Source organism: Ictidomys tridecemlineatus, chromosome 7 (genome assembly GCF_052094955.1).
Source record: "Ictidomys tridecemlineatus isolate mIctTri1 chromosome 7, mIctTri1.hap1, whole genome shotgun sequence".
Taxonomy (NCBI): domain Eukaryota; kingdom Metazoa; phylum Chordata; class Mammalia; order Rodentia; family Sciuridae; genus Ictidomys; species Ictidomys tridecemlineatus.
In genome coordinates, this window is record NC_135483.1 from 112716753 (window position 1) to 112732917 (window position 16165).

Genomic DNA, 16165 nt, shown 5'->3' on the forward strand with positions numbered 1-16165 from the left:
AGTGTTAATATATTATAGATGTCCCAAAGTAACAAATGTACATTTCAAAAAGACATCTACAACATTGGAGAAATTTCTATCTAAATCTGTGTTTACTTCTATGTTTGTATGTATGTACATATCTATTCACCAATCTGTTACTTTGGTTTCTCATAGGTGAAAAATTCAAAAAACCAATAGAAGGATGCATTTCATTTACTTGAATATGCATTGTCAATGTGGTAGCCCCTAGCCAGTGACTGTTAAAGTTTAAACTGTACTTAATCAAATAAACTATATTGTATCAAATAATATTTAATAAACTAGATTCTTCTTCATGCTAGGTATATATTATATGTCCAATGACCATGCATCTATAGTGGGTATTCTATATAATGGCAAAGATGAAGAACATGCCTGTCACCACAGAAAGTTCTATAGGAGAGCACTGATTTAAATTATGCTATTGCAAGTTCCACAGTAGGACATTCCACACATGGCAGGGGCAATAAAATAAAAGTAATATTAATATTATTGATACTAATTAGGATAAGTTAAATATAAATATTGTATTCCATAAAATACAAATAGCTGACATATCACTCAGAAATTTCATTATTTTTCAGCTTTTCCCTCAAATGTAAGAAAAGTCACTCTATTTGATTATATAGGATACATTTCATTATCTATATAATTGAAGATTTGAATTAAAAGACTTTTTATGTCTTTTTCATATTCAAATTTGAAATTTAATTCTATTAACCCAGAAAGGTTTTTCTAGGTTTCATCCTTTCTTTATGCCAAGTCTAATCCTTGGCACAATTAATTCTTCAGATTTAAAAATGTGCTGAGATATTTAGTTGAGATTCGAAATGTCCTTTAAACAGTTTTTTCCTTATAATTTTGACAAAGATAATTATATTCTGATATTTTACTTCACAATACAAAAGAAATAATGGTTTTCTGGAAAATCCACTTATTAAATAGCAGGTTGATGGAAATAATCATTATAAATAACTTGAGAATATTTTGTGTTGATCATCTTGTTAGGGTATGTATAAAGGCATGGAGTACATGGATAATAAAATAATTATTTGATAACAAAAATGCCATTGACACACTAATGAATTATGGTTCATAAAAGCAGAAATATATCTCTTGTAAGGACTAAACTAAAGGTGGAAACTTGTAAGCAGAGGTTCAAAGAGAGCTCTAAGAATGAAAACTTAAACTTTATCCAGGAAATCTCAAGTCAGCCTCTCCTGAGTCATTACTGGAATTGTTATAAATGCTTCCAAATACCTGTCTACATCAATTCTGAAGATATTTTAAAAATTCCAAATCATCAAGTAATGGTAGATGCCATGCTCTTTCAAAAGGATGTTCTATTTTTTTTAATACTGCACTATTTTTAGCATTTTTTTTTTTTTTTGGTACCAGGAATTGAACTAAGGGGCACTCAACCACTGAGCCACATACCCAGACCTATCTTGTATTTTATTTAGAGACAGGGTCTCACTGAGTTGTTTAGCAATTCACTGTTTCTGAGGCTGGCTTTGAACTCATGACCCTCCAGTCTCAGCCTCAAGAGCAGCTAGGATTACAGGCAGGTGACACTGCGCTCAGCTGTTATTTTTAGTAATTTTTTTAAAGACAGTATATGTCAGTGAAATATGTATTCCAGAAAAACACACATGCATTCTTTTCTACAATGAATTTATGGAGGAGTATCTTTCCTTCTAAAGAAGAGATAATCTCAGATACAAAATTAAAAAATCAGAAAAAAAGTCATAATGAGATGTAGTTTATCTTTAATCAGGATATGCCTACTTGCCTTACTGAGCCTGAATCTTGGGAATACTGATATATTAATTGTTTTTCCCATTAAATGTGATATGCTTACATCAATTTCTCTCTAAAGGGTTAGATACAATTAGACTTATTTGTCCTTTCACACATAATTTTTTTAACAAATGGGCATAAATGAATAAAATATAAATGTTTACATGTAATATTAAAAATTCCAAATAGTTTTAATTGAAGATACACTTTCTATTTGTATTCAGCTATAACCTCTACAGATTTTTGCCCCTACAATTAAAATATCTTAGAGATGAAAAGAGAGATTTCTATATTAGATGATTTCAACAAAAGTGTTGGAAATTGTTGGATGTGAATAATAATGCTTTTGAGTCCTTTAGGTAAATTGTAAGTTTCTAATAGTCTAATTTCCACAGGAGTTCAGTTCTTAATTTTAATCTGCATTATGAACTTTATCTGGTTAGAATCATCATAGCAACCAAGATAATAAGAATAGAAAAAGTATGTGTCTCACATCTGATACAGCACTCTCAAGTCTGGTGGGAGGCCCATAGCTGCATCTTCTCCCTGATATTTGAGCCCTTCATTATTTATTTAGCTCAAATATCCTCCAATTTACTATCAAAATGTGAGAAATTCAGCTCTAGCCTAATTTTTTTAATTACGATCTCACATTTTTTATTTCTGTGCTTTCATGTCATTTGCCTGGCCCGATGACTCTTCAATTATAAATATATCTTCATGAAGATGTAATTCACATTGCCCCCTCTGCTCTCCACAAATTATTCCTTGATTAGTGTTAGTTCACATTTTCAAGGTAGGTTAAAAGATCAAGTATATTTAAGAAGTGTTTTGTAGGATTCCTCAGAACCCTTATGCAAATGGCATTGTGATTCTCTAAGAGGAGCTGCAGGATCTCTTGTTAATCAGATAGTTTGGAGTCATACATCTATTTTCTTAGAAAACTCATAGAATTATTGTACTGGGGAAATTGTGCTTTAGTCACTTCTGGTCTACAGAATCTCCTTTCTTTGTTACAAGTGTCACTGAACCACACATGATGATATAGGTTCTCATGACTCATAATCAGAGAACTGTATCCTAAGAGTAAATGATGGAACATTTCTGATAAATTCCAAAGCTATGCTTAATTAAGCAGATAGACAAATTTGTTTTGAATAATGATTGACAGAGACCATTTTATATAGCAGATAATTCTAAGTACTAGGGGGATGGAGGTAGACACTTTTGCCTTGAAAGATCTTTCTGTGGATTCAGTAGAGGCATATTTTTTTGAAAGTATAAAAATTAAATAAAAATTAAAACATATGAAGATAGAACTATTTTACTACAGAACTACAAAATATGGAAGTAAATTTTACCTCGAAGGAGGGAGGCATTTCTAAGATGGCTTGTGCTCATTATCAGTCTCTTAATGAAAATCTTATTTTTTAAACTAGCTTAGAAATTCCATAAAAGTAATGATCTCTCTGTTAGATTTTAGGAAAATGTCAAATTTAGGATTTAATTTTGGCTTTGTATGGGGTACCTGCCTGTGATTCCAGTAGCTCTGCAGGCGGAGGCAGGAAGATTGCAAGTTTGAAGCCAGCCTCAGCAACTTAGTGAGGCCCTAAGCTACCTTGCCATATCCTGGCTCAAAATAAATAAAGAATGGCTCAGTGGTTAAGCACCTCTGGGTTCAATGTCTGGTACCAAAAAACAAAACAAAACAAAACAAAAAGATTTAATTTTGCAACAGTTATTATAAATTATGTATGTCATTAAGGACTTCACTGATAAATGTACTGATCAAGTGAGACCCTAAAAGGTTATGCTTTTTTTTTTTTAAAGAGAGAGTGAGAGAGGAGAGAGAGAGAATTTTTAATATTTATTTTTTAGTTCTCGGCGGACACAACATCTTTGTTGGTATGTGGTGCTGAGGATCGAACCCGGGCGAGCACGCTACCGCTTGAGCCACATCCCCAGCCCAAGGTTATGCTTTTTTGATTATGATAGCACTGTAACTGGAATAAGTATTCATTTCTGTAGTAAGTTACTTACTTTTAGACTAGCTTCTTTTCTAACAACATTATGAAAGTCATCAGTCATTAAATCCTAAATACAGATTACCTGAATTCAAATCCCAGGTCCTCCTATTATTAGCTATGTGAACCTGGAAGTTTTAGTTATCTCCCCTGATCTTAGATTTATTCAAATCCCAAAGAGTCAATAATAGTTTTTTTTAAATAGGGTCATTTTGAGGATTAAATGAGATGCATAAGACAAATTTAGATTTTTTAAATTTTTAATTTTTTTAGCTGCAGATGGACACAATATCTTTATTCATTTATTTATTTTTACATTGTGCTGAGGATTGAACCCAATGCCTCACATGTATGAGGCAAGAGCTATCCCTGAGCCACAGCCCCAGTCCCCAAACTTAGAATTTTGATAAGCACATAGCAAATGTTTAGCAAATAATAGCTAGTGTTTAAACTACTTTGGATATGAATATGTGCATTGATTTATTTTTTGGTTTAATAGAATACTGTTTCCTGTTGCCTCCAGATTGCATGTACATTATTATATGATATAGATGGATTTTATATATGTTATTACTTACATATTTGCCAGTTTAAGTACTCATCAGTCAGAAGAATATTTGAAAATATTCCACAACATGGAACAAAGTATAATTTAAATGAATAAAATATCAATATTAATAAGAATTTATTATTTCAATAACAGTTAGCTAACTTCTAATGGCGAAATATCACTTCCTTTCAAAAAAGTCTCATTTACTATTTTATTCCAAATATGTAAATAAGTCTACACTAAACAAAATGATAATTTTGCTTTGTAAACTACAACCCCTAAATAACTACCTTTGTGAAAAAAAATTGTTGTAAATAATTAAAGAAAAAAATAAGACATCAGTGAAAATGTTGAAAGAAGAGCTCAAATTCTATCTAGATAATATGCAATATTTACCAAAGAGCATGTAAGAAAAATCTCAGCTCCAAATAGTACCTATTGTGTAAGTTATAACCAAGTATAAACATATAAAAGAATGTCTGCTCGTAACCATAACAACAGGCTTCTGGATTCTGAGGTTGTCTTTTATAGTTGAACATAATACATTATTTTTCTTTAAAATGAATTAAGTAGAAGTCTTCTCACAGCTTTTATTTTTTTCTAAAATCAGGCAATAAATTTAGAAAAGCTTCTTCCACTTGTAATTATTTCTAATCTGAATTATAAAATTAATCATTTATATTCACTCCCTATGAATTTTACCCAAATATAGGAATATTGAAATCAGCTGTGAATAAAAATTAAAAATTGGTGGAAAATATTTTTTCTATGTGACTGTAAAGTTTGATGAAATATTTTTGTGCTTCCTTGCAAAAATAATAAACTGAATTTTCATCCTGGTATGCTTTTCATTCTCTCACAATGAAAGTTCCCTTATGACTTCTCTTTGAAACATGCAGGTTATTTACATATCAATGTACCAGTTTGTGCATAGGAGCAGGTGCAGTGTCCCTGTAGCTATAACCCCATTCTCTGTGTAACTCCAGTTACCCATTTATTATTTTCGTCAACAGTGAATTTAACAGTCTCTATGGTAGGTAAAAACAATGATTAAAATATGGTTTCTGTGTTAAGCTACTCATTTTCTAGATGGAGAGATAAGACATTTACACTAAAAATAGTCCTATAATGGTAAGTGTTCAATATGTGGGGGTCACTTAGGCACATTTCAGGAGTGTTTCTGCTGGTGAGAAAATTATATTTCTGCTGATCTTAGAAAAGTAGTATTCTGCTTGGAGAAATAATAAGAACTAGTATAAACTAAGATATAGACTCATAAAATATGCCTTTCTAAATTTGTTTGATTATTATCTTTATTGGCAATAAGGGATACAGTTACCAAGTATTTAAAATATCTTTCACATTATTTTTGTCCTTCACATTTTTATTAATATATATTCAAATTCAAATTAGGGTCTACTATTATTTTCTTTAGATTTGCTGATAGGTTTTTTAGGAAAAGAAATTCATGAAAAACATCTTTTAAAATAAGACCTGAGGCTACGGTTATAGCTCATTGGTAAAGCTCTGCATAGCATATTCAATCCCAGCACAGCAACAAAAATAAATTCATAAACGAATGAATAGATAAATAAATAAACACTATATGTGTTTTAAAAATCCATGTTTATAATAATTTAGGCAGTTTTCTCCATTTTTAAAAGCTCACATCATCTATATTCTAGTTTTTTATGACTTTTAAATAACTATTGTTAAAATGGAAAAAAAATAAGAGAATTGTGGTTCTTTCTTTTCTCTCTTGTTTAGGGAGCAAAACATGTTCATGATCCAAGGTCATTTTGTTATAGGGAAACTCTAAAGAGATATAGTAAGAAAAAATATGCAATCAATGACTGAAAACTGAGTTGAACCTGCAGCTCAATAGCTTTTTAATTAAATGATTCTAAGACAATTAGCCAGTTGAAAATTCTTAAACACGCTATAAGGAAAGTAATAAAAACAATCATGTCTTTCTAGAGATTCTGCATAAACAGTACGTGCATCTACAGTAATAAAGATAAAAATTCCCTAACTCATTAAATGCTAAAAAATATTTATTTTCATTTTCATTGTTTTTATATGAGGACTTTCAATCCCAATAGGTTTATAAAATGGTCATTTTTCTTTCTGGAATCTGCCACTTAATTCTGGAAAATTACTCTTCTATTTACCAATGTGCCCAAGCCAGGTGTCTTGAAAGTTTCATTTGTTGTCATTCTGTTATGTTGTTTTGTGTTGTGACTTATTCTTGGTTCTCTTTTACTCTGTAAAGTGAACCAGTTCCACACCTCTATAGTTGTGGAATATGTTCCAATCCTATGAGTTCCTTGTAATTGATTGGATATAATATGCTCTTTTCTGTTTCTGTGTGTTCCTACAAAGCCTGTTCTTTCTGCCAGAAACATCTTCTGCTCTGAAGTGCACCATATAACTTTGCTACATATTACTCTAGTTCTGTTAACTAGGCCTACCACACATTCACTTTAATATAAATTCTAAGATATAGATAGCATATCCTGAAATATAATTCATATTGGTCTTTTGCTATGATAACCTAATGTGACAGCTTAATAATTAGAAAAGATAAAATTATGTTCAACATAGTTATAATATTATATCCTCCATTCTGTTTTAAAATGCCCATACATATTTTTCATAAACAATGATTTTTATAACTATTTAATGTAAATTATTTAATTACCTCAATATTATTATAAATTTAAAAACTCATTCATAAGTTAGACTGGATAACAGGATAATTAGAATAAATTTTTGAAAAAAATTCAGATTACAAATGAGCTGATAGGTAATAACCAAGAAGATGATCCATCTGTCTACCTGTTTTTAGTAACTATTACATACAAATTGATTGTTATAATTGGCATATAATTTAAAAAATATAGAAAGAAACCCCAAGATATGGCCTAACAGCTTATTTGTTTCATTACATTAGACATTCCAGTGATCATTAAGTAAATCCTTGTCTTATCCCTGATACCAAATATCAGGAAAGGAAACAACTCACTGGGAAATGGGGGTCAATAGTATTGGCAAATTCAAACTATATGCAAATCACAGTGTACTCTTATAGTGAGATGTTTTTATTAAATAATCTTACAATTTAAGCTCTCACTTTGAAGCTGCATTGTACCATTTTTTTTTTTTTTTTTTTACAGTGGAGACATTTTCAGCCTCATGCTCATCTCATAAGAGGCTAAAATCCAGGTTGCTTTTTACCTCACTCTGGGGAACTAGGAAAACAGCATGAACAAAAGTGTGCCACTAAATTATGGCTATTAAAAAAGGTGGTTTTAATTGTTTTGTAAAAATATCCAATTTTTAGCAATGCTTTGCTCTTAATACGGCAAATTGCATATTTTATCCAAATATTATCCAAAAATAAAATCAAGGGAGTCTTTCATAACATCTATAATAATTGAATACTTCTGCTGTTTTAATTGACACTTATAATGGATGAGTTTAAGTTGACAACTTAAGGCTGCTTTCAGTTCATGGAGTATTCTCTTCTTACAACACAACCTGGAAGAATTAAAATATAAAACTACATTCAGCTGTATTCACTAGGCTAGGATACAGTTTTTGCTTCATAAACAGGAAATTCTATAAGTCAACTATTATGTAACAGGCAATGTTTCTTTCATTAGAAAGTCAAGCATCTGATATGGTATGAAAAGAGAAGCTGTGCCAGTTATATTGACTTTAGAAAAAAAAAGATAAGTCTTTGAACATTCAAAATAGTTTGTGGAACAATATTAGTAGAATTAAAATATTCATGTTTATGAATTGATACAGATGATAGCCAAATTTAATACATTTGGCTCATATTTTCTGAAACATTGATAGAAGCAGATTTTCATGTCTCTGTTTCAGAGACATACTATTTTAATACAGTGAGATACTTTTGAAATTTCTTTTGCATGGCAAATAAAATATTTTAAAAGACAACAAAACAATTAAAATATATATATTTATACCATATATATATTAATATATATATATTATATATACATATATATACATATATATATATATATAAAGTGAAAATGTGCCCATTACTTTGGATATTTGACTGCATTCACAGCATAATTCTTCTTTTAACAGATATTGCTTTTACCCAAATTGATGTTTTAAATTAACCTATAAAAGGTTCTATTGCCAATTATAAACTTGAGGAACCAAAAAAACAGAGATACCATATAACAACAGGAAGCAAAATCTGACTGCTACAAACAGCATGACAAATGGCAATTATTAGATATAACATAGTTTGTGAAATTAATTTAGACAGTAAAACATTACAAACACTAGTGTTTTCATAATACTTGCTACTATAATTATATCCTATTTTAAAATGTCAAACTTTCTATAAATTTGTTATTTTAACAAATGCATTGGGTAGGTAGAACTTCTACAAAGATGATCTTGGAGTATGTAATCACTCTAAATTATAGTATAAAAAATGAAAAGGTATGTATTCTCTTCCTACAAACACAACATAATTGAATGTGACAGATAATGGTCATAATCTATAGAACTCTAGAAATTATACATCAGACAGCTTTGGCACTTTAATGTGCATTCATCCCTCATCTGAAATTTCCAGGTTGCTCTCCTTGAACCTTGCAATGACTTTTCATCATCCTCACACTAAAATGCAAATGATACACAGCTCCACATGTACTTTCCCATTATTCTCACTTTCTTTTCCTCTTGAATGCATTTGATGATTCATTTTGTCATTTATTACCCATGAATACTGCTTATATCTCCTGCTATAAAGCAGTGCAGGAATTACATTGTTCATATTTGTGAACACCACCAACACTGTAACATTTGATTCAAAAGTTTGTTTTTCACTTGTCTTTTTTCAAGATTTAAATTAACTAAAATTAATAAAATATATATGTTTTATTCTTTTCCACAGCAAATGTATTGATAAGTTAGAAAAAAAAAGTTACAAACCCAGCTCGAGGATCTAAAGACAGGTCCCTGGGAAACTTCAGCCTTTTGCTAACGAGTATAGTAGGGTATAAGCCATTGAGTTTGGATACTTCAATCATCCTTTTTTCTGTGTCAGACCAATAGAGGTTTTTTCCAATCCAATCAACAGCAAGTGCATTGGGGACAGCTGTATTATGCACTACCTAATAAAATAAGAATTTAAAAACTTAATAGCATAAATGCCTAGAATGAAAACTGAGTAATCGCTTCGTTATTTTTACTGAGATAAAGAAATCTGTTTAAAACATGAGAAATGTAATTTAGATAAGAAGAAAACAATTGACCACAATACAAATACTTACTTGTTTGAGAGAAATTACTTAATATCTAATCACCCTCTGAAATTAGAAGCAGTCTTAATAAAAAAAAAATTAAACGGAAATAAAAATGTATGGACAGATGTACAATTGGTTTTCACGTTTTCATTGGAGCTTATGTATTCATTCTCTTAAAATAGGGAACAAAAATATATCACAAACATATAGGAGAAATTGTTGGTATTATTAATTTTTAACAGGTTCTGTGCTATTAGCCGTAGTATTCACCACTCTTCCAATTGCTCTTGCCCTCTTAAAAATAACTACAGCAAGAGATGAGAATGTGCAGAAAATATTTGATCCTAGACTAAAGGGAAATAAAAATATTTATACAACTGCTCTTATCAATTATAACCCATGACAACATCAAATATATTAAGGACATAGGCTTTCTGTTTAAAAAGCTGATGTGATAGGACAGAGGGGTGGGAGGGAAAGGAAGGGGCAGGGGATTAGCAAGGATGGTGGAATGTGATAGATATCATTATCCAAAGTACATGTATAAAGACACAAATTGGTACAACATACTTTATATACAACCAGAGATATGAAAAATTGTGCTGCATATTTGTAATAAGAATTGTAATGCATTCTGCTGTCATTATTTTTTTAAATATATAAAAAAAAGAATATTTAAAAAATAAAATGAAATACTGAGTTAAAAAAATCTGGTGTTATATAAAATTTCTAGTGAAATCTTCACCCAATGACAGGTGTTTCGAAGTTCTCAGTTCTTTCAAACTATGTGAGAAACAAGTGAATCTTGGAGCTGCAGAGAAACCAATGGTTGTGTAATTAAAGAAAAGAAAATGCTAAATTTTATACTCATTAATTTCCCTAATGCCATCAATAATAAATTTGCAAAGTGGCAATGTGAATATTTGCAACAATTAATGATATCAATCTTCTGTGTTGATTGCAAGGCATATTTATGCCTTTTTCCTTACCAGATTGCAGATTTGGAAAATTGACATGGCTGCTATTTAACTGAACATCAGTGAATTAGTAATCTCATGGGACAAAAACATGGATTTATTAATTTGTTATGATTAAAATAATAGAGTATTATTAGCATGGCAGTAGAAACAACACACTTTAAATATATTGAAGTATCTTCAAAAACTAAAAAAAATGTAATAAAAACTTTTAATTTCTTATAAAAATAAATGGTCAACTTTAACTAATGTAACATTCATAAAATTTTAATACAATTGTCAAAATTAAATTATAAAATTTAAAAATCTGCTAATTTGATCGATATATCCACTTGATCTGCTAGAATCAATCTCTTATCACTATCATATACTGATATTTCATTTTATGAACCTTTATTAAATAGTTATCCCGATTAAGTTGAAATATTCCTCTGTGTATGAACACTTTAAGATTTCATGAATATTTTAATATTGATTGCTTTTAAATGTTTGGTGATATTATGAATGGTTACAAAAAAGTTAAAATAATTGAAGTCTCATCTACTTAAATTTACAACTTATTTATAGTATATTTTGTTGCAAATATATAGTACTTATAATTGGTTTTAAAATTCAGAAAAGTCATAAAACAGAAAAGTCATATCAAATAGCTCATAATATGAAAGTTATGTTTATTTAATCTTGATGCTATCAAATCAGAACATTCATGATTTTACACATATCACAGGCATGCAGTTTTTCCATCTATAGGAGGTTAATTTTAATAATGCTACAACTTCAATCAATACTCTGATATTTATTTTTTAATTAAAATGGTAATATCAACTTCCCCTTGTATTTAAATCAACATGAGTGAATCTTAAGCATAAATCATTCAAGCTAAAGACATCCATCATATTTTCTAAGGATATGGACTGGTTTCCAAATTTTATTTTATTAATTTGATTTTTATGGTATTATAAATAATTGCATTATAATAAAACATAAGGATAAAAATGTTCTTATTTCATATTTAAAGCAATTATTATTAAATTACACAGTAAAATTGAAATGAGGGTAAGACAAACTAAAAGTCACCTCATTTACATCAAAGAACATATCCCTATTATAATCATAGCAATAAAATATTCAGCACTCTTATTACTGTAATATTTAATTACCTTGACGTCACTTCCATTTAAACACATTCTATTTATGCGGCTTCCATTAGGTCTGCTAGAATCAATCCAATAGATGAATTCTTCTCTATAATCAAAGTCTATAGCAATAACATTGTTTAATCCCTAAAAACAAAAGAAAAATATTTATAATAACAAGTCATAAAAAAGTATTTATAAATATTTAGGAGTTCATGAGAATCATTATCTCCCATTGATTCTCAAGTTATTAAAATAAATAACATTAGTGACCATTATTATTAAGATCAGTCAGCATATATTTATAATTTCACCATAGTATGCACTTTAAAAGCTGTATAATTTATTTAAAAATATTTTCCAAAGAGGATACAACATTTTTGGAATGTTTATAGGAGTTTAGATAGCCAAGAAGGTGGGAAAAATAATTTAAGAAGGCATTTCTTAATGTTGACAATAAATTTGATGCCTTTAATAATGTCTGTTCTACGGAGTAAACAAAAAAGAGCATTCATCTAAATTTGGACAGTAGAAAATCCTTAAAGAATGATGTTGATTTCTGGATTACCATGTGATGAGTGAGGAAGGAAGGTTTTAAGAATTTTACTTTCTGCAATAGCTCTTGTTCCCAAAACATCAATGAGCTTCCTTTTTTCATGCTTCAAATGGCTCCTCAGGCAGTAGAGTGTCATATTAGAATTTAAAAGTTATGACCTTAGGTGAGTATTTGACCAAGGAAGAAATAGATATTCAACATCTTTTTATTCTACTGGTGGAAATGTGAGAAAATGCCTCCCTTCAGACCCACAGTTATGCATTTTTTAGTAGGTAATGAAACAGAACACAAATTCAGCTGTTGGGTTTCTAGAAGTTACAGAGTTTTGGTTGGCTGTTCTGCTATTTACTTAGAATTGGGGATAGTACATCAGAATCTGGGTATTTTGTTTGTAGTGAGTTGTTTAAATGATTTCAGAGTTTAAATCTGATCTCTTTTAGTACTGGCATATTTGCTACTTTATGAACTAACAAAATTTGGGTCACAATTTAAATTGTGTTAACTCATTTTAAGGTTAGAATAGTTTATTAGTATGCAAACTTTTACACATTATTAAATAATTAATGTTATACTCTCTTGGTAAAACCCCAAGAGACCTTTGTCATGTGTTTATAACTATGTAGAGCTTGCTTATATCAACATTCACCCTAGAAATGTTCTTACACCTCAAATTGTAAAACAGTTGTAGTCTTATGGGTAAGGATCAATACCTTCAGGGAAACAGATTTTTTGTTTGCTCTTGTTTGGTATGGGAGCAAGCTGTGGGAAAGTATAGGAAGATGGTAATTCCCAGGTCTGAGTTCAGTTCCCAAATCTAGTCTCAAAATTCAGAATCTGATAACAAAAGCAACAGTGCCATAGATCTACATAGTCCTTTATAAAATTCAGGCCAAGGATAAATGGCTACTATTCAGACTCCATTCAGATATTTGTTTCTCCTTTCATCTTGCAGCAAAGCTGAATTCTAGAAATAATGGTGCCAACATCACAAATTCAAATCTTACACTTTTATTTGGCTTACTATGGACGATCTTTTTCTTCAGTTCCACATTATAAACCTAATCTGAAATATCCTAACCCCATGTAATTGCATGATGTTGGTCATAAATAGGAGATACAGGTAGAAAACATGACTCAGGATAAATTCCTCAGTAAGCTCAAATGAATAAATGCAAGCACATTTCTTAGGGACAATATTCCTAATCAAGAATAATGATTATAAATGGTGAAAAATGAAAAATAATGTTTAGTCTCAGTTTCAATAGATTCCTTAAGTATCCATTCACATACTATTAACTAAATGCACTTAACTATATACATCTAGGAAAGTGGCTATGAAAAAAATCAAATTTCTAAAATATAAATTAAGTGTATTCTAGCAAGTTCCATAGAGAGATTTTAAAAATCACCTCAATAGTCTTTTACAATATCCTCTCTGTTCAAATGCTTTTTCTCTCTGGAGGAAATAATGTAAATGGATTAGGCTTCTGTGTTGGTTTGGCAATGGACTAAATTAGAGAGCTTTATAGGAAAAACGTGGAGAAATTTCTTGCTAAGTTTAGAAAGGATTTACAAACAATCCCCAATCATGGCAGAATTTCTTTCTTAGCAATAATCAATTTAGATAATAAAAATCCAATTCCAAATTTAGCAAGTCAAGTATAAGAAATTAAAGCTGTAAATGCCAAGGAGCTGAATGTGTGAATCCTGACATATCTATTTGGACAAGCTGGGCCTTTTTCAATGGCTTTACTCTTAATCCCCACAGAAAACTCTGCAATTCTCTCTTTGTAGAATCATATGCAAGGAACATTAAAACAGCCAGGGGTATGGTCAAAATAATGCCTGAAAACTAGAGTCATCCCAGTGGTTTCAGAGCTGAAAATTGGTTTCATCAAAATCCTATTTGCTTCTTTCATTTCTGTAGTTGAAGACTTGCACCCTTTGGTTCAAGATGATTAATTTAGGAAATTGTGTTTTGTTTCTCTATACAATTTACTGGGATAAAAGCACTGCTAGAATTGCATTGCATAACATATTGGAAAGTTACTTGACTAATTTTCATTCCTAAAATCTATGTTATTAAAATACATTTTCTTAGCATGGCATATGAATTTAAACTATAGGTGGCCTAGCACCACACCTGTATTTTAGAATACACAACTTTAAAAAAACAATTTTAATACTTGTTATAAACTTATTAAATAAAATTTTATGAGACTATTACTAATGATAACAGAACAAAATTTAACATATTAGGATAAATCATTTTTTAATCAGCTATACATAAAAGTTCCAAACAACCAAGGCCTTTTCATTTATTTGAGTTAAGAGATAATGTGAAGAGATAATTAATCACCTCCCTCTGTCTTCTAATTCATTCTACATATGTGAATAAAGTCTCTAAAGAGGAAAATGATTTTACTGCTTAAAACTCCTTAAAAATTTTAAAGTGCTATGATAAGATTGTGGTTAAAAATTTGTTCCCTCGAAGAAATAATACATTCCAAGCAGCCCATAGGTAAAACCTGATATTAGGCTTCTCTCATATCAAGTTTTGGAGTATCTGTTTCCTTACTCCAGAATTAACACTAATAAATGTTTCCCCAAAACATAGGTGTTCAGGGTCTTAATGAACTACCTTACCTTCTTCTTTCCTTATTCATTTTCATAAACTTAAACACTAAGAAAAATATCTAAAATTCCCCTACTTATGTACTAATAATTTGCAGTAGTCTAAAATGATAGCATCAGGGGAAAAAAAAGAGCTATATTAAAGAATGTACTAAAGTAAGTCTATTATGAGAAACAGACTTAAATGAAGCATAGAAGAAAAAAAAACATTTTGTTTCACTAGGAATAATCTCAGACAACACACTTGCCATGAATGACCACAAAAGGGATACCAACGAAAATGTCCTGAGCCTCATCAGGGTTGGAGAATGAAACAAAGAACTGATCCAGAAACTGTTCTCATGAACACAATCAATATTGTTGCTATATTAGTTAACCTTGTGGTTTATCTGAGCGTAAAAATAAGGCATTCTCAATAGAAATTACTTCCTATTAAACTAAAAATGCATAGTATGAAGAGTGAAATGCCAAAAATACTAGTTAAGAGAAAAAAAACATATCCCTTTTCCAGATACCACACCAGAAAATCAATGGCTGGCATATCTCATTTTAAGTTTATAATGGATAGAGGGACTGAGAAGACGTAGACACAAATTAGATAATTTTCAATGTTTTGCAGTTTTAATATGTTTAAAAATACACTGTACAGAAAAAAAAAGAATTAAACTAGATCATGTAGGAAACAGAGTGGGAAGCAAAGAAAATTTTCATTTTATGTTTATTCTTAAAACTTCCTCCCAAATGATTACTCTTATATTATCAACTTCCCAAAAGACAGCTGTCTAATTATTATACTTTAGATAGCTTTCTGTTTGGTTTTCATTAATTCCTGAAAATGTTTTAATTTTTGTACAGTTTTTCACAGATCCATTTTTGAAGAAAGGGTCAGTGTGACATAGTGGAAATTAGCGTTTCACTCCAAACTCTGAGAAAGAGCCTAAATCCACAGACATTCAAAAACAGGGCAAGTACACATGCTGCAAGGACATGGATTATCTGAAGACTCCAGTGGACTGGAGAGCATGAATTCTAAATCAAAATGGTAACTGCTACACTGTTCGGTATGTGATCATTCAAGAATGTGATGCTAGCACCATATACTTTTCTACTCTTCATAAACAGCCAGAAAATCTGGATTTTCATGTAAAATACTTCAAGTATATTTTTAGT

The 16165-nt window shown here is 30.1% G+C and overlaps 1 protein-coding gene across 5 annotated transcripts in view; it reads right to left on the minus strand.

The window, feature by feature from the left end:
* Lrp1b (LDL receptor related protein 1B) overlaps positions 1-16165 on the minus strand; it is a 1779935-nt gene that overhangs the window by 223701 nt on the left and 1540069 nt on the right. For all 5 annotated transcript variants that reach the window (XM_078017329.1, XM_078017328.1, XM_078017330.1 and 2 more), the window contains exons 58-59: positions 11830-11952; positions 9379-9560 (exon numbers count right to left, since the gene is read on the minus strand). In XM_078017329.1, the coding sequence (XP_077873455.1) occupies positions 9379-9560; positions 11830-11952 (305 nt within the window). The remainder of the gene's footprint in view (positions 1-9378; positions 9561-11829; positions 11953-16165) is intronic.